This window comes from Salvelinus alpinus, chromosome 28 (genome assembly GCF_045679555.1).
Source record: "Salvelinus alpinus chromosome 28, SLU_Salpinus.1, whole genome shotgun sequence".
Taxonomy (NCBI): Eukaryota; Metazoa; Chordata; class Actinopteri; order Salmoniformes; family Salmonidae; genus Salvelinus; species Salvelinus alpinus.
In genome coordinates, this window is record NC_092113.1 from 41510238 (window position 1) to 41536397 (window position 26160).

The 26160-nt window shown below is 47.1% G+C and overlaps 1 protein-coding gene across 1 annotated transcript; it reads right to left on the reverse strand.

Moving 5' to 3' along the window:
• trim101 (tripartite motif containing 101) lies at positions 1–24650 on the reverse strand. The gene is made up of 11 exons (XM_071373220.1): positions 24410–24650; positions 22899–23090; positions 15954–16102; positions 15521–15698; positions 15023–15118; positions 13952–14185; positions 8457–8479; positions 7874–7998; positions 7188–7672; positions 5155–5290; positions 1–1548 (listed from the first exon to the last, which is right to left on the reverse strand). Exons 2-10 carry the CDS (start codon positions 23070–23072, stop codon positions 5204–5206), a joined length of 1551 nt encoding a protein of 516 aa, XP_071229321.1. The 5' UTR covers positions 23073–23090; positions 24410–24650; the 3' UTR covers positions 1–1548; positions 5155–5203.
• Between the last annotated feature and the right edge of the window lie 1510 nt (positions 24651–26160).

Below are 26160 nucleotides of genomic sequence, written 5' to 3' on the forward strand. Positions count from 1 at the left end.
AAACGTGTACTCCTGAATTTATTTAGGCTTACCATAACAAAAGGGGTTGAATACTTATCCACTTAAGACATTTCAGCTTTTCATTTTTAATTAATTTGTAAAAATTTAATCTAAAAACACAATTCTACTTTGACATTATGTGGTATTGTGTGTAGGACAGTGACCCCCCCCCCCCCACCCCCAAATCTAAATGTAATAAATTTAAAATTCAAGTTGTGGCACAATAAAATGTGGAAAAAGTCAAGTGTTGTGAAACCTCTCTGAAGGCGCTGTATACAGGGATGAACAAGAACAGTGAAAACAACAACTTATCATGCATCGGTGGACGCCAGAACAACAAAACTAGATATGCTAAAGAAAATTTCCCAACAGATAAACACACACATTGGATAGACCCATCATGCATCACATGATAATAACAATCAATGAAGTAGAACAAATAATGAAGAGATATTTAAATCGTATCCTACCCCAACACATAGTGTACATGAGCACAATAACGTACAGTAGGTACCAGATTTAAGACCTGCAAAATGGTCAGTGAATATTGAGTATGCTTTTCTCTGTGTGCCTGGGAAAACACGTGTAGCTCTCGGCTCTTGATGTTAAAAATATTTTAATTAGAAGAATTTTACATCATTGACGTTTCAACCATCTTGGCCTTGTCTCTGCCTGGCCTGTCCCCTCTGTAGGGATAGTTCAGACAGGCCCTCTGTAGGGATAGTTCAGACAGGCCCTCTGTAGCCATGAGGGTTCAGACAGGCCCTCTGTAGCCATGATGGTTCAGACAGGCCCTCTGTAGCCATGAGGGTTCAGACTCTGTAGCCATGATGGTTCAGACAGGCCCTCTGTAGCCATGATGGTTCAGACAGGCCCTCTGTAGCCATGATGGTTCAGACAGGCCCTCTGTAGCCATGAGGGTTCAGACAGGCCCTCTGTAGCCATGATGGTTCAGACAGGCCCTCTGTAGCCATGATGGTCCAGACAGGCCCTCTGTAGCCATGATGGTTCAGACAGGCCCTCTGGAGCCATGATGGTTCAGACAGGCCCTCTGTAGCCATGATGGTTCAGACAGGCCCTCTGTAGCCATGATGGTTCAGACTCTGTAGCCATGAGGGTTCAGACAGGCCCTCTGTAGGGATGGTTCAGACAGGCCCTCTGGAGGGATGGTTCAGACAGGTCCTCTGTAGCCATGATGGTTCAGACAGGCCCTCTGTAGCCATGATGGTTCAGACAGGCCCTCTGTAGCCATGATGGTTCAGACAGGCCCTCTGTAGCCATGAGGGTTCAGACTCTGTAGCCATGATGGCTCAGACAGGCCCTCTGTAGCCATGATGGTTCAGACAGGCCCTCTGTAGCCATGATGGCTCAGACAGGCCCTCTGTGGTACAGACAATCTCTTCTTCATTTCTTCTTCTTGGAGAGAGCGTTGAGCCAGGAGGAAGAGAAGCTGAGACGAGGGGACTCACTGGAGGAAGGAGAGGAGGGGGAGGAGTGGGAGGAGGGACCACCTCCCTGTGGTGTGGGGTTCTCTGACCCAGGCTCAATCTGGACAGAGAAAGGAGATGGACAGATGCCTTCAAATGCAAGGTACTACAGATAAGGAAGCCTAATCTATTTAGGCCAATAAGCTAGTGAAAAGGTCACATAGGCTATTCAAGAGAGCACACCAATAATGCATTATATGCAGACACAGAGAGATGCTTACATGGAATCATTCATGTTGTGTTGGAAAAACTTGGCAATAATCAACTGACTGGCTTTCTTGATGTCTGTAGTATTCTCTCTGGTATGCAATCTGGTTTCCGCTCAGGTTATGGATGTGTCACTGCAACCTTAAAGGTCCTCAATGATGTCACCATTGCCCTTGATTCTAAGCAATATTTTGTTGCTATTTTTATTGACTTGGCCAAAGCTTTTGATACGGTAGACCATTCCATTCTTGTGGGCCGGCTAAGGAGTATTGGTGTCTCTGAGGAGTCTTTGGCCTGGTTTGCTAAATACCTCTCTCAAAGAGTGTAGTGTATAAAGTCAGAAAATCTGCTGTCTCAGCCACTGCCTGTCACCAAGAGAGCACCCCAAGGCTCGATCCTAGGCCCCACGCTCTTCTCAATTTACATCAACAACATAGCTCAGGCAGTAGGAAGCTCTCTCATCCATTTATATGCAGATGATACAGTCTCATACTCAGCTGGCCCCTCCCCGGATTTTGTGTGAAATGCAAAGCTTTCTTAGTGTCCAACAAGCTTTCTCTACCCTTAACCTTGTTCTGAACACCTCCAAAACAAAGGTCATGTGGTTTGGTAAGAAGCATGCCCCTTTGCCCACCGTTGTGATTATTACCTCTGAGGGTTTAGAGCTTGAGGTAGTCACCTCATACAAGTACTTGGGAGTATGGCTAGACGGTACACTGTCCTCCTCTCAGCACATATCAAAGCTGCAGGCTAAAGTTAAATCTAGACTTGGTTTCCTCTATCGTAATCGCTCCTCTTTCACCCCAGCTGCTAAACTAACCCTGATTCAGATGACCACCCTACCCATGCTAGATTATGGAGATGTAATTTATAGATTGGCAGTTAAGGATGCTCTTGAGCGGCTAGATGTTCTTTACCATTCGGCCATCAGATGTGCCACCAATGCTCCTTATAGGACACATCACTGCACTCTATACTCTTCTGTAAACTGGTCATCTCTGTATACCCGTCGAAAGACCCACTGGTTAATGCTTATTTATAAAACCCTCTTAGGCCTCACTCCCCCCTATCTGAGATATCTACTGCAGCCCTCCTACTCCACATACAACACTCGTTCTACCAGTCACATTCTGTTAAAGGTCCCCAAAGCACACACATCCCTGGGTCGCTCCTCTTTTCAGTCCGCTGTAGCTAGCGGCTGGAACGAGCTGCAACAAACACTCAAACTGGACAGTTTTATCTCAATCTCTTCATTCAAAGACTCAATCATGGACACTCTTAATGACAGTTGTGGCTGCTTTGCTTGATGTATTGTTGTCTCTACCTTTTTGCCCTTTGTGCTGTTGTCTGTGCCCAATAATGTTTGTACCATGTTTTGTGCTGCTACCATGTTGTGTTGCTACCATGCTGTGTTGTCATGTGTTGCTGCGTTGCTATGATGTTGTCTTAGGTCTCTCTTTATGTAGTGTTGTCTCTCTTGTTGTGATGTGTGTTTTGTCCTATATTTATATTGTATTTATTTATTTATTTAAATCCCAGGCCTCCGTCACAGCAGGAGGCCTTTTGTCTTTTGGTAAGCCGTCATTGTAAATAAGAATTTGTTCTTAACTGACTTGCCTAGTTAAATAAAGGTTAAATAAAATAAATGTGTTTATAACAAAGAAAGTTAATCATGATGTCAAACCTATTTCATGCAGCAAGGAGCGTCATGATTCAATGGACGAGCATAAGTGAATGCTAAAAGATTTTGTGAGAGCACAAGACAGCACCGCAAGTCCTACCCACTTCTGACCACAAGCTTCCAGTTGGGCTGAGATAACAAAAGAGGGTTGGGACTTGGACCATAAGGGAACCATAGATAACAGAAGAGGGTTGGAACTTGGACCATAAGATAACCATTATTATGAGATAGCAGCAGCAGCTACCATAATGCCCCACTATATAATGTTTTATTTTGTGTGATTGGGTTTTGGGTGTGATTCTTCTCACAAAATAACATTACACAAATACGATCCTCCATTACATCCTGTCTTAGCCTTACATTCCTACCAGCGCCAGCAGCCACCCACCAGACCGACTGCCTGTCATACCACTCTATAGCCACAAGGTGGCAGCATTAGTAGTGCTGTTGGGGGCTAAAATGTGTGTCAATGCTCTGCTCCCATCCCTCCTCTCCCGTTCCCGTGGTCCCACCGAAAGGGTTAGACCCTAGAAGAGGGGGGAGGTAAACAGAGATGGATAATCAAGTGGAGGGAGTATCAGGAAACTTCTCTCTCGCTGAAAGACCTGCTGCTTCGATTTGTGCTGCTTTTTGTTTCCTCAGTCAGATGGTAACCAAGACAACAGAAAACAAAACAAATCCGAGTGATGCCGTATCTTCAGACAACGTCATCAAAATACGTCGGATCGACATTGCAAGTAGTCACAACCTATACGACAAGCCTTCGCTGCAGTAAAATACCACCTATCTCAGAAAGACAAACCATGGTTACCATCTGCAGGTAGAAACATCTAGTTCAGATTGCAAGTCAAACAGCCACTAAAAAGCATCAGTTTGTTGACCACACAAAAAAAAAACGATGACTCCAAGCCGGGTAAATTGTTAAGGATTGCCTGTCAATTTTTCATCAGTTCCATGCTAAACAGTCAATATTCACAGATTAAACTCCTAGACCGATTTGTACTTCTTTCTTTCCCAGAAGAAATACCCATCGCCAACATCCCCGAACATCCCAGGGACATGATGTGATGGTAGTTATTCATACAGTGTCCTAGAATAGGAGAACAGATCTAGGATCAGGTCCCCCCCATCCAGATACTCTTATTCATTATTATCCAAAAGACCAAAACTGATCCGAGGTAAGTGTAACAGTATAACTTTAGTACGTCCCCTCGCCCCGACCTCGGGCGCGAACCAGGGACCCTCTGCACACATCAACAACGGTCGCCCACGAAGCATCGTTACCCATCGCTCCACAAAGGCCACGGCCCTTGCAGAGCAAGGGGCAACACTACTTAAGTCTCAGAGCAAGTGACGTAACTGATTGAAATGCTACTAGCACGCACCCGCTAACTAGCTAGCCATTTCACATCCGTTACACTCACCCCCCTTTAAACCTCCTCCTTTTCCGCAGCAACCAGTGATCCGGGTCAACAGCATCAATGTTACAGTTTAAACTTTACGTCGTCCCCTCGCCCCGACACGGGCGCGAACCAGGGACCCTCTGCACACATCAACAACGGTCGCCCACGAAGCATCGTTACCCATCGCTCCACAAAGGCCACGGCCTCTGCAAAGCAAGGGGCAACACTACTTAAGTCTCAGAGCAAGTGACGTAACTGATTGAAATGCTACTAGCACGCACCCGCTAACTAGCTAGCCATTTCACATCCGTTACATAAGCACCTCCTAAACCGAATACCCTGCCTAGTCGCCCTCCGTGCCACACCAGACCAGTACCTTAGTATTATCAACCAGGTTGCAGTGTGAATCCTGCTGCTGTTCTCTGCTATATAAAAGCAAGGCTCTTGATGTGGGCCCACACAGTCTGGAGCATGATGACCAGGGCCAGGATGAAGAAGAAGAGCGTGACAGCCTATAGGGAGAGAGAGATGGATGGACAGATGGAAATTATGAAAGAAAAGGGTAGAAAATTATACAAAATTGAGGAAAAGACTGACAATTACAGAAGTGCATTGGGGATGGAAGAACCACTCACAGCACGGGGGCCATTCACAGCACGGGGGGCCATTCATAGCACGGGGTCCATTCACAGCACGGGGTCCATTCACAGCACGGGGGGCCATTCACAGCACGGGGGGCCATTCATAGCACGCGGGGCCATTCACAGCACGGGGGGCCATTCACAGCACGGGGGGCCATTCATAGCACGGGGGTCCATTCACAGCACGGGGGGGCCATTCACAGCACGGGGGTCCATTCACAGCACGGGGGTCCATTCACAGCACGGGGGGCCATTCATAGCACGGGGGGCCATTCACAGCACGGGGGGCCATTCATAGCACGGGGGGCCATTCACAGCACGGGGGGGCCATTCACAGCACGGGGTCCATTCACAGCACGTGGTCCATTCACAACACCGGGGCCATTTACAACACGGGGCCATTCACAACACGGGGCCATTCACAACACAGGGTCAAAGCTATCAGAAACCCTCCATAAGTAATACAGGTGACAGAGCAGAGGCAGTGACGGACATGATGACTGGATGAGGAAGAGATGGATGTGGAGCTGGTAGTTTGTGATTGGTTATCATAGTTGAGTTGGTGTGGAGGTGGAGGTGGGGGCCATACCCCCCTGGTTGCAGCTCTCTCCCCCAGCCCAACCAAGGACACAAACCCATGGATGTCCTCCTTCATGAAGCCTCCCAATACCTGCCTGCTCTGGACAGGGCTGGTACACATCCACAGAGGTCTGGGTTGGGGCAGGATAGGGGGATACTGGGGTGGTCGAGCCTGGGGATGGGGTTGGAATAGAGGCTGGGGCTGAGGCAGGGGTTGGAGTAGAGGCTGGGGCTGGAGTAGAGGCTGAGGCAGGTGTTGGAGTAGAGGCTGGGGTTGGAGTAGAGGCTGGGGCTGAGGCAGGGGTTGGAGTAGAGACTGGGGCTGAGGCAGGGGTTGGAATTGAGGCTGAGGCAGGGGTTGGAGTAAAGGCTGGGGCCTAGGCAGGGGTTGGAGTAGAGGCTGGGGTCTGGAGCTCCCGAGCTAGCGGGAAGATGCTCCTTCTCCCAGCCACAGGTACGTCAAGTGCCTCTCGGGACCACCCCTCTAACCTCTGTCCAGCCATGGGTGTACCAGCTGGGGTAGAGTCTAGTGTCTTCACTGGCCTCAGCTTGCTGGTCCTGGAGCTCCAAGTCACCTCCTGCATCATGTTCCTCCTGCCACAGCTCTGGCTTTGAATCTGGCCCTAAGTGGTCCCTGTGTACGGTCTCCTATTCCCTATATAGTGCACTACAACTAAGAACCCGTCTCTGACCAAAAGTAGTGCACTAATAATGGAATAGGCCTGGGTGCCATTTGGGACACAGTTGGGACATTTAAAACAAGACAGTGTTTTCTCTGTCAGGACACCCTGACTCTTTATTCTGTTGTCTGTCAGGACACCCTGACTCTTTACTCTGTTCTCTGTCAGGACACCCTGACTCTTTACTCTGTTCTCTGTCAGGACACCCTGACTCTTTACTCTGTTCTCTGTCAGGACACCCTGACTCTTTACTCTGTTGTCTGTCGGGACACCCTGACTCTTTACTCTGTTGTCTGTCGGGACACCCTGACTCTTTACTCTGTTGTCTTTCTCAAAGAGAGAAATGGTAAGGGCAAAAATAAAATGAAATCCTTTGTTGTCACTTGTCTGTCAATGAAGAAATCACTAAGTATTATTAATATTCTCATAACATGTCTGAAATTAGTTCATGTATGTAACATAACATGTAGCAATTACATCATTTCCCTTCCAATTGGTGGAGGAAATACCTGTTGTGTATTGAAGCACTCTCGGTCACAGAACTCCTCTTTCTGCAGGTCTGCATCACACCCCTCTGCTTGATCCCTGAGCTGCTCTGTCAGCTCTGCTGGGTCCTTCAGTCCCCAACACTCTCCCACTGTCTTCAGCTCCAACGCAGGCTCTGCATCCAGGACCTGACTGGATGCCGACTCTGGTTCTAGAACTTCCAGCGGCTCTAGAACTGCCACATGTTCTGGAACTAGCTGTCGCTTTGTCACTGGCACCTGCTCTGGTTCTGTCCGTAGGTCTTCCACCACCACCGGCACCGGCACTGGCACTGGCTGTGGTACTAATTCTGGCTCTAGTTCTTGCACCAGTGCTGGCAGTGCCACTGGTTCATGAACTGTTACTGGTTCCAGAACGGCCTCTGGTTCTAGGTCCAGAACTGGTTCACATTCTGGTTCCGGCTCTGGTTCTGCCTCCTCAGGAACCTCCTCTCCCTCCTCCTCCTCCACTACAATGAACAGAGACAATAAAACAGGTTAGGTGTGTCTTCTCTACTGCTGATGTGGAACACAGAACATCAGTAGAACACACTGATGGCCAATGGGGCTCCAGAACATCAGTAGAACACACTGATGGCCAATGGGGCTCCGGCTAAAAGATAGTGGTGCTCTATATAAGGTCTAAGATAGTTCAGACGCAGCCACGGTACCTTTGATGAAGTCCAACTTGTACAGAGCCCTCTTCTCTGCGTTGAAGTTGACCCTGTAGTGGTCCATGTTCTCATAACCAGGCTCCAGGGTCTCCACGATGCAGGTACTGGACGCCTCATTCACCCTGGCAAGGAGAGGGGGATATAGATGAGGTAGCACAGATACAGAGAGAGAAGGATAGACAGAATTTGGGACAGACAGAGAGAGTTTGAATGAGACAGAAACAAAATAGAAATAAAGTATTTATCAGTAGAATGGCCTAAACCGTTCCAAACTTCTAACAAATCGTACTTCTTATTAGTTACGTCTTATTAGTTACTTCTTATTAGTTACGTCTTATTAGTTACGTCTTATTAGTTACTTCTTATTAGTTACGTCTTATTAGTTACTTCTTATTAGTTACGTCTTATTAGTTACGTCTTATTAGTTACTTCTTATTAGTTACTTCTTATTAGTTACTTCTTATTAGTTACTTCTTATTAGTTACTTCTTATTAGTTACCTGTTATTAGTTACTTCTTATTAGTTACCTGTTATTAGTTACTTATTATCAGTACCAGATTAAAAATAAGAGGGCACTCACTTTACAATCAAGTCTTTTGCAATCTGAGAAAAAGGGAAAAAGGCAAAATGATTAAAAGCAATTGACGTAAAAGATAGATAATAACAATTCCAGTATGAAATATGTTTCCCTATCAAAGTCTTTCAATATTGTATTGTATTGTATTGCATCAACATTGAGTGAATATACATCGTCAGTCACATTCTTCATTAGGAAATGTGTTTGATGATGTTGTACCCACAATAACAATCCGGACATACCCCAACCAAAAACCCTGGACGAACGGAGATATCCATACCATACTGAGAACATTCAATGTCAGCAGAATGAACCCCGATGACTCGGTGACGCACGGCGCGTACAGGGCAAGCAGGTACGAGGTCCGCAAATCCAGTAGGGACTCAAAAAGACAATACAGACTCAAACTTGAATTGATGTTCGACAATTTAGACTCACGACGGATGTGGCAAGGACCACAGACTTTCACAGAATACATAGGCAAATCCAGCGGTGTGGTTCCCACTGAAGCCTCCGTTCCAGACGAGCAAAAAACATTCTATGCTCACTTTGAGGTAGACAATACCGAGCCATCCAGGAAAACTCTCACTGCTCTGGACGACCAGGTGCTTTCGCTCTCCGATGCTGACGTGAGGAAAACTCTCCAAAAAGTGTAGACTCGCAAAACCAACAGCACAGATGGAATCCCTGGCCGCGTCCTCAGGGTGTGTGCTGACCAACTGGCGGGCGTCTTCTCGGACACATTTAACCTGTCCCTGTCCCAGGCTGTAGTCCCCACCTACTTCAAGGAGACCACCATCGTCCCAGTGCCCAAGAAAAACAAAGGTGACATACCCAAATGACTAAATCGCCCCGTCGTGCTCAAGCTGGTCATCATGAAGTGCTTCGAGAGGCTGGTCATGGCCCACATGCCGGGCACGCTGGACCCACTCCAACATATCCACGGAAGATGTTATTTCCATCGCTACTCACACGGACGTAACACATCTGGACAAGAGGAACACCTCTGTGAAAATGCTGTTCACCGACTACAGTTCAGCATTCAACACTTTTGTTCCCTCCAAACGCGACACCAAGCTCAGAGCCCTGGGTCTAGACACTACCCTCTGCAATTGGATCCTGGACTTCCTGACGGGCAGACCACAGACTGTAAGGATTGGCAACAACACTTCCTGACCGGCAGACCACAGACTGTAAGGATTGGCAACAACACTTCCTGACAGGCAGACCACAGACTGTAAGGATTGGCAACAACACTTCCTGACAGGCAGACCACAGACTGTAAGGATTGGCAACAACACTTCCTGACCGGCAGACCACAGGCTGTAAGGATTGTCAACAACACTTCCTTTACACTGACTCTTAACACCGTGGTGTCCTCAGCTGTAGTCCCCGTTCACCCACGACTGTGTGGCTTTGCACAACACCACGGTTATAGGCCTGATAACCAACAACAACGAGTCAGCCTATAGGGAGGAGGTAATTGAACTGGCATTGTGGTGCCAGGACAACAACCACTCCCTTAATGTCAGCAACACAAAGGAGTTGATTGTTGACTTCAGAAAGCAGAGGAAGGAACATGCCCCGATCCACATCACCGAGGACTGCAGTGAAGAGAGTCAGCAGTTTTAAGTTCCTCAGCGTCCACATCACCGAGGACTGCAGTAGAGAGAGTCAGTTCCTCAGCGTCCACATCACCGAGGACTGCAGTAGAGAGAGTCAGCAGTTTTAAGTTCCTCTGCGTCCACATCACCGAGGACTTAACATGGACCAACACCTCCACCACTCTGGTCAAGAGGGCACAACAGCGTCTCTACTTCCTAAAGGCGGCTGAAGAAATACGGCATGCCGACCCAGGTCCTCTCCAAATACGATCGAGAGCATCCTGACCAGGTTGCATCACGGCGTGGTACGGGAATTGCTCTGTCCACGACCAAAAGGTCCACCAGTTGGCCCAGTACATCACTGGGACCGTGCTGTTCACTCCCTTACCGTCGGGTATGAGTTCTGATACCAACAGGCTCAGAGACAGGTTCTATCTACAAGCCATCAGACTGCTGAACACTTGAACTGGACTGACCACCTGCACTGATTCTCCACATCTTAGCACACGTGCACTCACTCACTCACTCACTCACTCACTCACTCACTCACTCACTCACTCACTCACTCACTCACGTACAAATTACCTCGACTAACCTGTACCCCCGCACATTGAGTTGGTACCAGTACTCCCTGTATATAGCCCCCACATTGACCCTGTACCGTAACACCCTGTATATAACCTCCACATTGACTCTGTACCGTAACACCCTGTATATAGCCTCCACATTGACTCTGTACCGTAACACCCTGTATATAGCCTCCACATTGACTCTGTACCGGTACCCCCTGTATATAGCCTCCACATTGACTCTGTACCGGTACCCCCTGTATATAGCCACCACATTGACTCTGTACCAGTACTCCCTGTATATAGCCTCCACATTGACTCGGTACCGGTACCCCCTGTATATAGCCTCCACATTGACTCTGTACCGGTACCCCCTGTATATAGCCTCCACATTGACTCTGTACCGTAACTCCCTGTATATAGCCTCCACATTGACTCTGTACCGTAACTCCCTGTATATAGCCTCCACATTGACTCTGTACTGGTACCCCCTGTATATAGCCTCCACATTGACTCGTTACCATAACCCCCTGTATATAGCCTCCACATTGACTCTGTACCGGTACCCCCTGTATATAGCCTCCACATTGACTCTGTACCGTAACACCCTGTATATAGCCCCCACGTTGACTCTGTACCGGTACTCCCTGTATATAGCCTCCACATTGACTCTGTACTGGTACCCCCTGTATATAGCCTCCACATTGACTCTGTACCAGTACTCCCTGTATATAGCCTCCACATTGACTCGGTACCGGTACCCCCTGTATATAGCCTCCACATTGACTCTGTACCGGTACCCCCTGTATATAGCCTCCACATTGACTCTGTACCGGTACCCCCTGTATATAGCCTCCACATTGACTCTGTACCGGTACCCCCTGTATATAGCCTCCATATTGACTCTGTACCGGTACCCCCTGTATATAACCTCCACATTGACTCTGTACCGGTACCCCCTGTATATAGCCTCCACATTGACTCTGTACCGGTACCCCCTGTATATAACCTCCACATTGACTCTGTACCGTAACACCCTGTATATAGTCTCCACATTGACTCTGTACCGTAACACCCTGTATATAGCCTCCACATTGACTCTGTACCGGTACCCCCTGTATATAGCCTCCACATTAACTCTGTACCGTAACACCCTGTATATAGCCTCCACATTGACTCTGTACCGTAACACCCTGTATATAGCCTCCACATTGACTCTGTACCAGTACTCTCTGTATATAGCCTCCACATTGACTCTGTACCGGTACCCTCTGTATATAGCCTCCACATTGACTCTGTACCGGTACCCCCTGTATATAGCCTCCACATTGACTCTGTACCAGTACCCCCTGTATATAGCCTCCACATTGACTTGGTACCAGTACTCCCTGTATATAGCCTCCACATTGACTCTGTACCGTAACACCCTGTATATAGCCTCCACATTGACTCTGTACCGGTACCCCCTGTATATAACCTCCACATTGACTCTGTACCAGTACCCCCTGTATATAGCCTCCACATTGACCCTGTACCAGTACCCCCTGTATATAGCCTCCACATTGACTTGGTACCAGTACTCCCTGTATATAGCCTCCACATTGACTTTGTACCATAACACCCTGCATATAGCCTCCACATTGACTCTGTACCGGTACCCCCTGTATATAACCTCCACATTGACTCTGTACCAGTACCCCCTGTATATAGCCTCCACATTGACTCTGTACCATAACACCCTGTATATAGCTTCCACATTGACTCTGTACCGGTACCCCCTGTATATAGCCTCCACATTGACTCTGTACCGGTACCCCCTGTATATAGCCTCCACATTGACTCTGTACCGGTACTCCCTGTATATAGCCTCCACATTGACTCTGTACTGGTACCCCCTGTATATAGCCCCCACGTTGACTCTGTACCGGTACTCCCTGTATATAGCCTCCACATTGACTCGGTACCGTAACACCATGTATATAGCCTCCACATTGACTCGGTACCGTAACACCCTGTATATAGCCTCCACATTGACTCCGTACCAGTACTCCCTCTTGTATCGTACTGTATTGTATCGTACGGTATCGTATTGTATTGTATTGTATGGTATCGTACTGTGTTGTATTGTATGGTGTCGTACTGTATTGTATCGTACTGTATTGTATGGTATCATACTGTATTGTACGGTATCGTACTGTATTGTATGGTATCATACTGTATTGTATTGTACGGTATCGTACTGTATTGTATGGTATCGTACTGTATTGTATGGTATCGTACTGTATTGTATCGTACTGTATTGTATGGTATCATACTGTATTGTATTGTATTGTATGGTATTATACTGTATTGTATTGTATGGTATCGTACTGTATTGTATTGTATGGTATCATACTGTATTGTATGGTATCGTACTGTATTGTATGGTATCATACTGTATTGTATGGTATCATACTGTATTGTATTGTATTGTATGGTATTATACTGTATTGTATTGTATGGTATCGTACTGTATTGTATTGTATGGTATCATACTGTATTGTATGGTATCATACTGTATTGTATGGTATCATACTGTATTGTATGGTATCATACTGTATTGTATTGTACGGTATCGTATTGTATTGTATGGTATCATACTGTATTGTATGGTATCGTACTGTATTGTATGGTATCATACTGTATTGTATGGTATCATACTGTATTGTATGGTATCGTACTGTATTGTATGGTATCATACTGTATTGTATTGTACGGTATCGTACTGTATTGTATGGTACTGTATTGTATGGTATCGTACTGTATTGTATCGTACTGTATTGTATGGTATGGTATCATACTGTATTGTATGGTATCATACTGTATTGTATTGTACGGTATCGTACTGTATTGTATCATACTGTATTGTATGGTATCATACTGTATTGTATTTTATTGTATCGTACTGTATTGTATTGTACGGTATCGTACTGTATTGTATTGTACGGTATCGTACTGTATTGTATTGTACGGTATCGTACTGTATTGTATTGTACGGTATTGTATGGTATTGTATTGTACGGTATCGTACTGTATTGTATTGTACGGTATTGTATGGTATTGTATTGTACGGTATCGTACTGTATTGTATTGTACGGTATCGTACTGTATTGTATCGTACTGTATTGTATTGTATCGTACTGTATTGTATCGTACTGTATTGTATTGTATCGTACTGTATTGTATCGTACTGTATTGTACTGTATCGTATTGTATGGTATGGTACTGTATTGTATGGTACTGTATTGTATTGTATGGTACTGTATTGTACTGTACGGTATCGTACCTTCATGAAGGCAGCCATCTCAGGTTCCTCCATGGTGGTCACAGCAGTCTCTACCAGTTTGGTGCTGGTCTCTACGCTCTCTCTGTAGGATCGCACCAGCGAACGAGCGTGACCCGTCTTCTCCTCCTGCTCGTACGTGACTCGCTGCTTCATGATCCTCTGTCGCTCCTCCAGGATGGCGAGGATACGGTTAAACGTCTCACACACGGTCTGCTTCTGGGTCTTACAGTTCTCCTGTAGAAACACAGACACGCGGTTAAACGTCTCACACACGGTCTGCTTCTGGGTCTTACAGTTCTCCTGTAGAAACACAGACACGCGGTTAAACGTCTCACACACGGTCTGCTTCTGGGTCTTACAGTTCTCCTGTAGAAACACAGACACGCGGTTAAACGTCTCACACACGGTCTGCTTCTGGGTCTTACAGTTCTCCTGTAGAAACACAGACACGCGGTCAAACTTTCTCAGACGTCCTGACGACTTTATAGGGATCATTTTGGGACGTTCCGGGATGTCGTAAGGACACGTTTTGTTGGCAGAGTATTACTGATCAAAACCAAGCAGCCCTCGTCCCCTTTACGGGTGTCCATGACAATACATCAAAGTAGAACAGGCACAAAAAGGCACTAACGTCAACATTCTTTATAACTGAACAACTGGAAAAGTATAACTCATAGATTGGGCTCCCGAGTGGCACATAGCGCTCTAAGGCACTGCATCTCAGTGCTAGAGGCGTCACTACAGACGCTGGTTCGATTCCAGGCTGTATCACAACGGGCCGTGATTGGGAGTCCGATAGGGCGGAGCACAATTGGCCCAGCGTTGTCTGGGTTTGGTTTTGGCCGTCACGGTAAATAAGAATTTGTTCTTAACTGACTTGTCCAGTTAAATAAAAGGTTAAATAAAAATAAAATAAAAATATTGTATTAGTTACAGGCTGAGTATAAACAAAACTTTGGCTCACTGTTGATTTGAATCTTGATCTTATAACCACACCAAGGAGCACTCAACACTTTATAGGTGTAAAAAGTGACAACACACCAGAGAAGATACAACACAAACAGCGCTAACCTCAACAGTCTTGCAGGTCACTTCCAACTCATCGATGAAGGCTTGGACCTGGCCGTTCGACGCCACCAAGGAGCTAACCTCCTCACTCAGCTCAGCCTGTTGAGAGAAAGGAGAGGTTTCACAGAGGAATCACCGTAGCTACTGTTACTGGTGGAGTCAGAATCATTTTATTTTATCTTCTACACATCTTATGATATCATCATACATCTAAAGTGTAAAAGTTTCACAGAAGCAAAACCTGTAACTGCCTGGTGAGTCAGGCTACTTTCTTTCCTAGTTTAATATGATCCAGGATGAGCCCCCTGATACGTTACAGCACAAATTAAACCATGATTTCCAAGGCCCATCTCTACACCCAGGTATCATCCCACAGAACTTGTCCAATAAGATTATTATTATTTTTTGCTACAGTGTGCCCTAATGAACACTACCCAGGTGAAAGTTGCCTTCTGTGATGTCATCAATGTGCGACCCATGCCTGTGGCCTCACTCACTCACCTTCTGCTGCTGGTAGACTTGTGTCAGCGGTGCCACCTGGCAGGTGTTGTGGGCACCGAACACCTTGCAGAGGGAACAAGTGGGCACCTGACAGGTGATGCAGTAAATGTTGACCTTCTCACCGTTGTGCTCCTCACAGGTGGGCTGGCCCGCAGGCTTTGACGACTGGGATCTAGAGCTAGGAGGATTGTGGGAAGGAGATGAGGAGGAAATGTCAGTCAGGATTAGGAAGCCAAAGTAAAAACTAAAATGCCGTCTAGATGTAATTTGTTGATATTCCTTTGGCATCCTTATTTTGAAACCTTCAGGAGAGCGACCCACACCACTCCCTCACTAATATAGTCCACCAAGATGAGGGTTGACCTGGCCACCCATGTCTAATCCCATCCCCTCCCTTACCAAAGCTCTTTACATTAAAGACCTCTGTTCTCACCTGGTGGACTCCTGTTTGTAGACGTCAATAATATTCTCTACCAGCAGGTTGCGCTGCAGCCCGTAGACACCGTGACGGTCCAACACAACTTCCTGATTGCAGGACGGACAGCGGAACCTCCCTCCAGACCCCACCTGGAACAGAGAGGGCTACACACCTTACTCAGCATGCTGTCTATAAACACACACACATGCACAGCGATGCAGGAAGTAAACAGCTGTATCGGGCCTGTTGCACGTGGCAACGTCATATTGCTGAGTCTCAGTTTAAATATAGAACATTATATATACACTGAATGTACAAAACATTAAATCAAATCAAATTTGATTTCTCACATGCACCGAATATAACAGCTGTAGACCTTACAGTAATACTTACTTACAAGCCCTTAATCAACAATGCAGTTTTAAGAAAATCCCTAAAAATGTAAGAGATAAGAATAAAACATTATTAAAGAGCAGCAGTAAATAACAATAGCGGGACTATATACAGGGGGTACTGGTACAGAGTCAATGTGTCAATGTGCGGTGTCGAGGTAATTGAGGTAATTATGTACATGTAGGTAGTTATTAAAGTAACTATGCATAGATAATAACAGAGAGTAGCAGTAGCGTAGAAGGGGGGGAAGACTGGGTAGCCATTTGATTAGATGTTCAGGAGTCTTATGGCTTGGGGGGTAGAAGCTGTTTAGAAGCCTCTTGGACCTAGACTTTGTCACTCCGGTACCGCTTGCCGTGTGGTAGCAGAGAGAACAGTCTATGACTTGGGTGGCTGGAGTCTTTGACAATTTTTAGGTCCTTCCTCTGACACCACCTGGTATAGATGTCCTGGATGGCAGGAAGCTGGCCCCATTGATGTACTGGGCTTACGCACTACCCTCTGTAGTGCCTTGCGGTCGGAGGCCGAGCAGTTGCCATACCAGGCAGTGATGCAACCCGTCAGGATGCTTTCGATGTTGCAGCTGTAAAACCTTTTGATAAAACTGATTTAAGTTTCCCTGCATTAAAGTCCCCGGCCACTAGGAGCGCCGCCTCTGGATGAACGTTTTCCTGTTTGCTTATGGCGGAGTACAGCTCATTGAGTGTGGTTTTAGTGCCAGTCTCGGTCTGTGGTGGTATGTAGACAACTACGAAAATACAGATGAAAAGTCTCTTGGTAGATAGTGTGGTCTACAGCTTATCATGAAATACTCTACCACAGGCGAGCAAAACCCTGAGACTTCCTTAGATATTGTGCACCAGCTATTGTTTACAAATATGTATAGGCCCCCGTCCCGTGTCTTACCAGAGGCTGCTGTTCTATAACCCGCCATCTGTATGTTCTTAATGTCATCATTAAGCCACGACTTGGTGAAACATAAGATATTACAGTTTTTAACGTCTCGTTGGTAGGATATACGTTCTTTCAGTTCATCACATTTATTTTCCAGCGATTGAACGTTAGCTAGCAGAACGAAAGGCAAGGGCAGATTAGCCACTCGTCGCCTGATCCTCACAAGGCATCCTGATCTCTTTCCGCGAAACCTACGTTTCCTTTTCCAGCGAATCACAGGGATCTGGATCTGGTCGGGTGTCTGCAGTATATCCCTCACGTCCGATTCATTGAAGAAGAACTCCTCGTCCAGTTTGATGTTAGTAATCCCAGTTCTGATGTCCAGAAGCTCTTTTCGGTCATAAGAGACGGTAGCAGCAACATTATGTACAAAATAAGTTACGAACAACGTGAAAAAACAAACAAAATAGCATGGTTGGTTAACCGGCAGCCCTACCCTCCGGCGCCATCTTAAGAACACCTTCCTAATACTGAGTTGCACCCCCACTCCTTGCCCTCAGAACAGCTTCAATTCGTCAGGGCATGGAGTCTACAAGGTGCCGAAAGCGTTAATTTACATTTCAGTCATTTAGCAGACACTCTTATCCAGAGCGACTTACAAGAGCAATTAGGGTTAAGTGCCTTGCTTAAGACACATCGGCAGATTTAGCCTAGTCAGCTTATAGGATTCGAACCAGCAACCTTTCGGTTACTGGCCCAACCTCTTAACCGCTTGGCTACCACCCAGCGTTCCACAGGGAAGCTGGCCCATGTTGACTCCAATGCTTCCCACAGTTATGTGAAGTTGTCTCTGGGTGGTGGACCGTTCTAGATACACACCGGAAATTGTTGAGCATGAAAAACCCAGCAGCGTTGCAGATCTTGACACAAACCGGTGCGCCTGGCACCTACTATCATACACTGTTCAAAGGCACTTACATCTTTTGTTTTGCCCATTCACCCTCTGAATGGCACACACACAAACACAATCCATGTCTCAATTGTCTCAAGGCTTAAAAATCCTTCTTTAACCTGTCTCCTTCCCTTCATCTACACTCTTTGAAGTGAATTTAACAAGTGACATCAAGAAGGGTGTCTTTGTGAGATGCGGTGTGGGTGAACGGATGATCTCCGCATGTGTATTTCCCACCGTAAAGCATGGAGGAGGTGTGATGGTGTGGGGGTGATTTGCTGGTGACACTGTTTGTGATTTATTTAGAATTCAAGGCACACTTAACCAGCATTCTGCTGTGATACACCATCCCATCTGGCTTGGGCTTATTGGGGCTATCATTTATTTTTCAACAGGACAGTGACCCAACACACCTCCAGGCTGTGTAAGGGTTATTTGACCAAGAAGGAGGGTGATGAAGTGGTCCATCAGATGACCTGGCCTCCACAATCACCCGACCTCAACCTAATTGATATGGTTTGAGATGTCGGACAGCAGAGTCAAGGAAAAGCAGCCAACAAATGCTAAGCATATGTGGGAACTCCTTCAAGACTGTTGGAAAAGCATTCCAGGTGAAGCTGGTTGAGAGAATGCCAAGAGTGTGCAAAGCTGTCATCAAGGCAAATGGTGGCTATTTGAAGAATCTCAATTATAAAATATATTTTGATTTGTTTAACACTTTTTTTGGTTACTACATGATTCCATATGTGTTATTTCATAGTTTTGATGTCTTCACTACTATTCTACAATGTAGAAAACACTAAAAAATAAAGGAAAACCCTTGAATTAAGTAGGTGCACTAAAACTTTTGACCGGTAGTTATATATAATGTATACATATACACTCAGCATGACGTCCATGCCGTCGGGTTGCTGCACATCTCAGAACATTGCTTTATGATAGTAACGTGACTCCAGAGACTTCTCCAGGTGTTTGTGAGAGCGGTGACTGACTGGAAATAAGGACGATGTGAAACTTGCCCACCGTGCCCAGAAAACATTAACGGATCTTCGCTCTGAGTAATTGGCTAAGTATTACGGGAAATAGTCTCTCCTCTCTGTAAACAACTCTCAGCTGTTCTGAAACAGCTGTTCTTACCTCAGTTGGGTATTATCATGCAAGTATCAAACATTTGAAGCCACAGATCATCATCCAGAATAATCTAATAACCAACCCTCTGTTGATCAACTGGGAGATATAGTGATTTAGTGGCTGTTGCTGAAGCCAGACTCCTTCATCGAATAAGTTTAGTAGTTTACAGACAGAAACACACTCAGTGATCCCGCTTCACTCCCCCCCCCCCCCACAGAGCAGAGGAGAGGAGATGGACAGATCAGAGACAGAGTGAAAGACAGATAGAGGTCCTAGAATAGTGCTCTTGTCCTCAGCTGCTTCTGGGTATAACGGAAGATCACTCCTCTCAGTGCTCCTCTCTTTCATTACGGACCAGCTGGGTTTGAAGAGGAGCAGTAAATGAATGTGCCTGGAAACAGGGTTGGAGAGTAACTGTCTGTAACCAGGGAGTAACTGTCTGTAACCAGGGAGTAACTGTCTGTAACCAGGGTTAGGGAGTAACTGTCTGTAACCAGGGTTGGAGAGTAACTGTCTGTAACCAGGGTCGGGGAGTAACTGTCTGTAACCAGGGAGTAACTGTCTGTAACCAGGGTTGGGGAGTAACTGTCTGTAACCAGGGTTGGAGAGTAACTGTCTGTAACCAGGGTCGGGGAGTAACTGTCTGTAACCAGGGAGTAACTGTCTGTAACCAGGGTTGGGGAGTAACTGTCTGTAACCAGGGTTGGGGAGTAACTGTCTGTAACCAGGGTTGGAGAGTAACTGTCTGTAACCAGGGTTGGAGAGTAACTGTCTGTAACCAGGGTTGGGGAGTAACTGTCTGTAACCAGGGTTGGGGAGTAACTGTCTGTAACCAGGGTTGGGGAGTAACTGTCTGTAACCAGGGTTGGAGAGTAACTGTCTGTAACCAGGGTTGGGGAGTAACTGTCTGTAACCAGGGTAGGGGAGTAACTGTCTGTAACCAGGGTAGGGGAGTAGCTGTCTGAAACCGTGTCGTTTGTGTCACTAGTGGGGCTTGGTTGAGAGGTTTTGACAGTTGAAAGCTGTGTACCATTGGAGGGTTCGTCCTGCCAAATAAACTTCACATTAAAGCACAACCATAGAGACGGTGATAGTCGTAGATAACGTTCATGATCTGATAGAGGCTTCACCTTGACTAAGAACTCCTCTTTTGTCCATCTCTATGGCCTGAGTCTGGGCCTAACATGGGCCTAACATGGGCCTAACATGGGCCTAACATGGGCCTGACATGGGCCTGACATGGGCCTGACATGGGCCTGACATGGGCCTGACATGGGCCTGACATGGGCCTGACATGGGCCTGACATGGGCCTAACATGGGCCTGACATGGGCCTAACTAACTAAGCAACAGCAGTAGAAGTAGGCTGTGGCCTCCATTATGAAAATAGTCTCAGATGTCTTCACCATGGCTCAAATTAGCAGTTCATAATCCACACACCTGTTACGGATCTGTACTGCAGCAACGTGTACAGAGGTTAAACATCCCTCTCTAACCCCTGCTTGGAAGTCCTGATAGGCATACTTTGTGTATCTGTGTGGATAAGAGGGTCTGAGGTAGACTGAAGGGTCTGAGGTATACTGAAGGGTGTGATGGAGGCTGAAGGGTGTGATGGAGGCTGAAGGGTCTGAGGTAGACTGAAGAGTGTGATGGAGGCTGAAGGGTCTGAGGTAGACTGAAGAGTGTGATGGAGGCTGAAGGGTCTGAGGTAGACTGAAGGGTCTGAGGTAGACTGAAGAGTGTGATGGAGGCTGAAGGGTCTGATGGAGGCTAAGGGGGAGAAGGGTGTGTGGGAGGCTAAGTGGGAGAAGGGTGTGATGGAGGCTGAAGGGTGTGATGGGGACTGAGGGGGGAGAAGGGTGTTATGGAGGATGAGGGGGGAGAAGGGTGTGATGGAGGCTGAAGGGTGAGATGGAGACTGAGGGGGGAGAAGGGTGTGATGGAGGATGAGGGGCAGAAGGGTGAGATGGAGGCTGAAGGGTGAGATGGAGACTGAGGGGGGAGAAGGGTGTGATGGAGGATGAAGGGTGAGATGGAGACTGAGGGGGGAGAAGGGTGTGATGGAGGATGAGGGGGAGAAGGGTGTGATGGAGGCTGAAGGGTGTGATGGAGACTGAGGGGGGAGAAGGGTGAGATGGAGGATGAGAAGGGTGAGATGGAGACTGAGGGGGGAGAAGGGTGTGATGGAGACTGAGGGGGGAGAAGGGTGTGATGGAGACTGAGGGGGGAGAAGGGTGAGATAGAGACTGAGGGGGGAGAAGGGTGTGATGGAGGATGAGGGGGGAGAAGGGTGAGATGGAGGATGAAGGGTGTGATGGAGGATGAGAAGGGTGTGATGGAGGATGAGGGGGGAGAAGGGTGTGATGGAGGATGAAGGGTGTGATGGAGGATGAGAAGGGTGTGATGGAGGATGAGGGGGGAGAAGGGTGTGATGGAGGATGAGGGGGGAGAAGGGTGTGATGGAGGATGAAGGGTGTGATGGAGGCTGAGGGGGGAGAAGGGTGTGATGGAGGATGAAGGGTGTGATGGAGGAGGAGGGGGGAGAAGGGTGTGATGGAGGATGAGGGGGAGAAGGGTATGATGGAGGATGAAGGGTGTGGTGGAGGATGAGGGGGGAGAAGGGTGTGATGGAGGATGAGGGGGGAGAAGGGTGTGATGGAGGATGAAGGGTGTGATGGAGGATGAGGGGGGAGAAGGGTGTGATGGAGGATGAGGGGGGAGAAGGGTGTGATGGAGGATGAAGGGTGTGATGGAGGATGAGGGGGAGAAGGGTGTGATGGAGGATGAAGGGTGTGATGGAGGATGAGGGGGGAGAAGGGTGTGGATGCCGGTGAAATTCAGACTAGCAACATACAACTAGACATCTGAGTGAGAATACAAGCAAGAAGTATATGGTTACAGTCAACAATGCAGTTTGCCAATACAACCAGATGTGCTTTTATGAATTGAAGCTGGAGTTGAGTATCTCATAATGAATTGAAGCTGGAGTTGAGTATCTCATTATGAATTGAAGCTGGAGTTGAGTATCTCATTATGAACTGAAGCTGGAGTTGAGTATCTCATCATGAATTGAAGCTGGAGTTGAGTATCTCATCATGAATTGAAGCTGGAGTTGAGTATCTCATTCTGAATTGAAGCTGGAGTTGAGTATCTCATTCTGAATTGAAGCTGGAGTTGAGTATCTCATTCTGAATTGAAGCTGGAGTTGAGTATCTCATTATGAATTGAAGCTGGAGTTGAGTATCTCATTATGAACTGAAGCTGGAGTTGAGCATGCTTGTTGAGTATCTCATCCAATCTCCTTGATTATCTCTCTCCCCAGCGCTCAGAGATATGAGGATGTCAACTACAGTAATCATGTTAACACCGTTAAACATAGACTGACTCTTCTCTCAATTACATAGCTACAGGATCTATTTTGAATGCTTACAGATCCTCTGAGCTCACAGTGAAAGGGCACAGTTTTAGACACACTGAGACTTGAACGCAGTACATGCTTAACAATACATGCTTATTTTCCTTTCCTGTTGCAAAATGTTTTGCTGCGGTGTGTTCTAATGAATATGACCGACTCTGGCTTTTAGCTCCTACCTGGTAGAGGTCGTTGGCACACTTCCTGCAGAGGTTGTGTTGGCATGGCAGGATGACCACTGGTTTGGTGAATACTTCCAGACAGATAGGACAAATGAGCTGTCTCTGTAGGGTCCCCAGACCTGCCTGCTCCCTGTCCCCGGGGTAGGAGCCCTGCTCCAGGGGGACAGACATGGTGGACGGCCTGTCTGACTGAGATCCAAAACACAAGACGACAAATATCGGACTGACTGACTCACTGACTCAGGGGAGACAGTCAGTTCTCGGACCAGTCCCCCTCATAAAGTAAACAGCTCAGGCCAGACAGTCTGGTCTCGGACCAGTCCCCCTCAGAAAGTAAACAGCTCAGGCCAGACAGTCAGGTCTCAGACCAGTCCCCCTCATAAAGTAAACAGCTCAGGCCAGACAGTCAGGTCTCGGACCAGTCCCCCTCATAAAGTATACAGCTCAGGCCAGACAGTCAGGTCTCTGACCAGTCACACTCATAAAGTATACAGCTCAGGCCAGACAGTCAGGTCTCGGACCAGTCCCCCTCAGAAAGTAAACAGCTCAGGCCAGACAGTCAGGTCTCAGACCAGTCCCCCTCATAAAGTATATAACTCAGGCCAGACAGTCAGGTCTCGGACCAGTCCCCCTCAGAAAGTAAACAGCTCAGGCCAGACAGTCAGGTCTCAGACCAGTCCCCCTCATAAAGTAGACAGCTCAGGCCAGACAGTCAGGTCTCGGACCAGTCCCCCTCATAAATAATATAACTCAGGCCAGACAGTCAGGTCTCAGACCAGTCCCCCTCATAAAGTAAACAGCTCAGGCCAGACAGTCAGGTCTCGGACCAGTACCCCTCATAAAGTAGACAGCTCAGGCCAGACAGTCAGGTCTCGGACCAGTCCCCCTCATAAAGTATACAGCTCAGGCCAGACAGTCAGGTCTCGGACCAGTCCCCCTCATAAAGTATACAGCTCAGGCCAGACAGTCAGGTCTCGGACCAGTCCCCCTCATAAATAATATAACTCAGGCCAGACAGTCAGGTCTCGGACCAGTCCCCCTCATAAATAATATAACTCAGGCCAGACAGTCAGGTCTCAGACCAGTCCCCCTCATAAAGTAAACAGCTCAGGCCAGACAGTCAGGTCTCGGACCAGTACCCCTCATAAAGTAGACAGCTCAGGCCAGACAGTCAGGTCTCGGACCAGTCCCCCTCATAAAGTATACAGCTCAGGCCAGACAGTCAGGTCTCGGACCAGTCCCCCTCATAAAGTAGACAGCTCAGGCCAGACAGTCAGGTCTCTGACCAGTCCCCCTCATAAATAATATAACTCAGGCCAGACAGTCAGGTCTCAGACCAGTCCCCCTCATAAATAATATAACTCAGGCCAGACAGTCAGGTCTCAGACCAGTCCCCCTCATAAATAATATAACTCAGGACAGACAGTCAGGTCTCAGACCAGTCCCCCTCTCTCTGTCTCTGTCCTTCCTCTATCGGACAGCAGGGATCACATCGCCAACACACTGACCGTGGAGAATGTCCAGACGTGATTCTTCGACAGCGCCTCTTGAAACTCTGTCAAGAACTTCTCTCCGTCTTCTTTCTACTTGTCACTCTTCCTCTTCTTCCACCATCCCTGCTTTCTCAGTCATAACACTCCACCCTTCCTCTGTCCAGGCCTTCTCCCTGGGTACATGTTAGTTGGTCTGCCAACCGTCCACGGCGAGGACTGCGTGTGTGTTTATTCCTGAACCATCCACTCCACTGGGAAAGATAGATCTCGGGGCTGAAGCGATGGAAGGGTGAGTGTGTTTGTCAGAGGGGGTTGGGAGTGTCATGTTACTAGAAAATACCCCCCCAGTGGGCAGCCCCCTAATGTACTCAGGCCATATCGGTATGTGTGTGTGTGTTTGTGTGTGTCTCAGGCCATATCGGTGTGTGTGTGTGTGTCTCGGGCCATATCGGTCTGTGTGTGTGTGTGTGTGTGTCTCAGGCCATATCGGTCTGTCTGTGTGTGTGTGTGTGTGTGTCAGGCCATATTGGTCTGTGTGTGTGTGTGTGTGTGTGTGTGTGTGTGTGTGTGTGTGTCTCAGGCCATATCGGTCTGTGTGTGTGTGTGTGTGTGTGTGTCTCAGGCCATATCGGTCTGTGTGTGTGTGTGTGTCTCAGGCCATATCGGTCTGTGTGTATGTGTGTGTCTCAGGCCATATCGGTCTGTGTGTGTGTGTGTGTGTGTCAGGCCATATCAGGTGCTGGGTGGTATGCAGGCTGAGACAGGTCATGCCAGTGATCTTTCTACAGTTACCTCCTCTGCCTTGCTATCAGTCATGTCTACACAGACCCAGCAGCAGGCTAGTAGGAGCTAGTATCAGTCATGTCTACACAGACCCAGCAGCAGGGTAGTAGGAGCTAGTATCAGTCATGTCTACACAGACCCAGCAGCAGGCTAGTATCAGTCATGTCTACACAGACCCAGCAGCAGGCTAGTAGGACCAGTATCAGTCATGTCTACACAGACCCAGCAGCAGGCTAGTAGGAGCCAGTATCAGTCATGTCTACACAGACCCAGCAGCAGGCTAGTATGTGCCAGTAGGCCAGTACTGTAGGTCCTCTGCAATCAAAGTCTAAGAGCTTTTCAGTAGGTTAAATAAATTGCTATATCATATTGGTGTGTTTTGTGAGGCAATTAACACTTTTCCCAGGCGTCCAAATGATCCATTGAGATTGTATATTCTATATTAACAACAACCTGGACTGCAACTAACATCCTAGTGTTTTGTGGGTGTGGACTTAACCAAACTGAAGACGACATTACAGACAATCCACAGACATGTCATTATTTTCAGAAAGGAGTCACAAATGAGACACGTCTAAGCATCAGAAACATTTATTTTACAGCGGCACGTCAGATACAGGACCTTCATTCTTCTCCTTCAGACACAGTAGATGACCATGCTAAAACATAACTTCTACGTGCTTCCGCTAAATGTACAGGAGATATCGACCGTTCATTCAAAATGGCCACACCTAGTTACGTACCATTTATACTTAACTAAACGGCCGTGATTGGGAGTCCCATAGGGCGGTGCACAATTGTCCCAGCGTCGTCCTGGGTAGGTCGTCATTGCAAATAAGAATTTGTTCTTAACTAACTTGCCTAGTTAAATAAAAGGTTAAATAAAAATAAAAAATAAACATTAATTTATTAAAAAGAGAACAAAAATGTAATAAATAAAAATAAATGTCATAATTTTATCGTTATATTCACATTAACTTTTT

Coding starts and splice junctions, on each gene's coding strand:
- trim101 (XM_071373220.1), bottom strand. CDS start 23,072: ATGTCTGTCCCCCTGGAGCAGGGCTCCTACCCCGGGGACAGGGAGCAG. Junction 15,119..15,520: donor AAGTCTACCAGCAGCAGAAG/GTGAGTGAGTGA, acceptor TTCTCTCAACAG/GCTGAGCTGAGTGAGGAGGT. Junction 14,186..15,022: donor TGACCTGCAAGACTGTTGAG/GTTAGCGCTGTT, acceptor GTGTTTCTACAG/GAGAACTGTAAGACCCAGAA.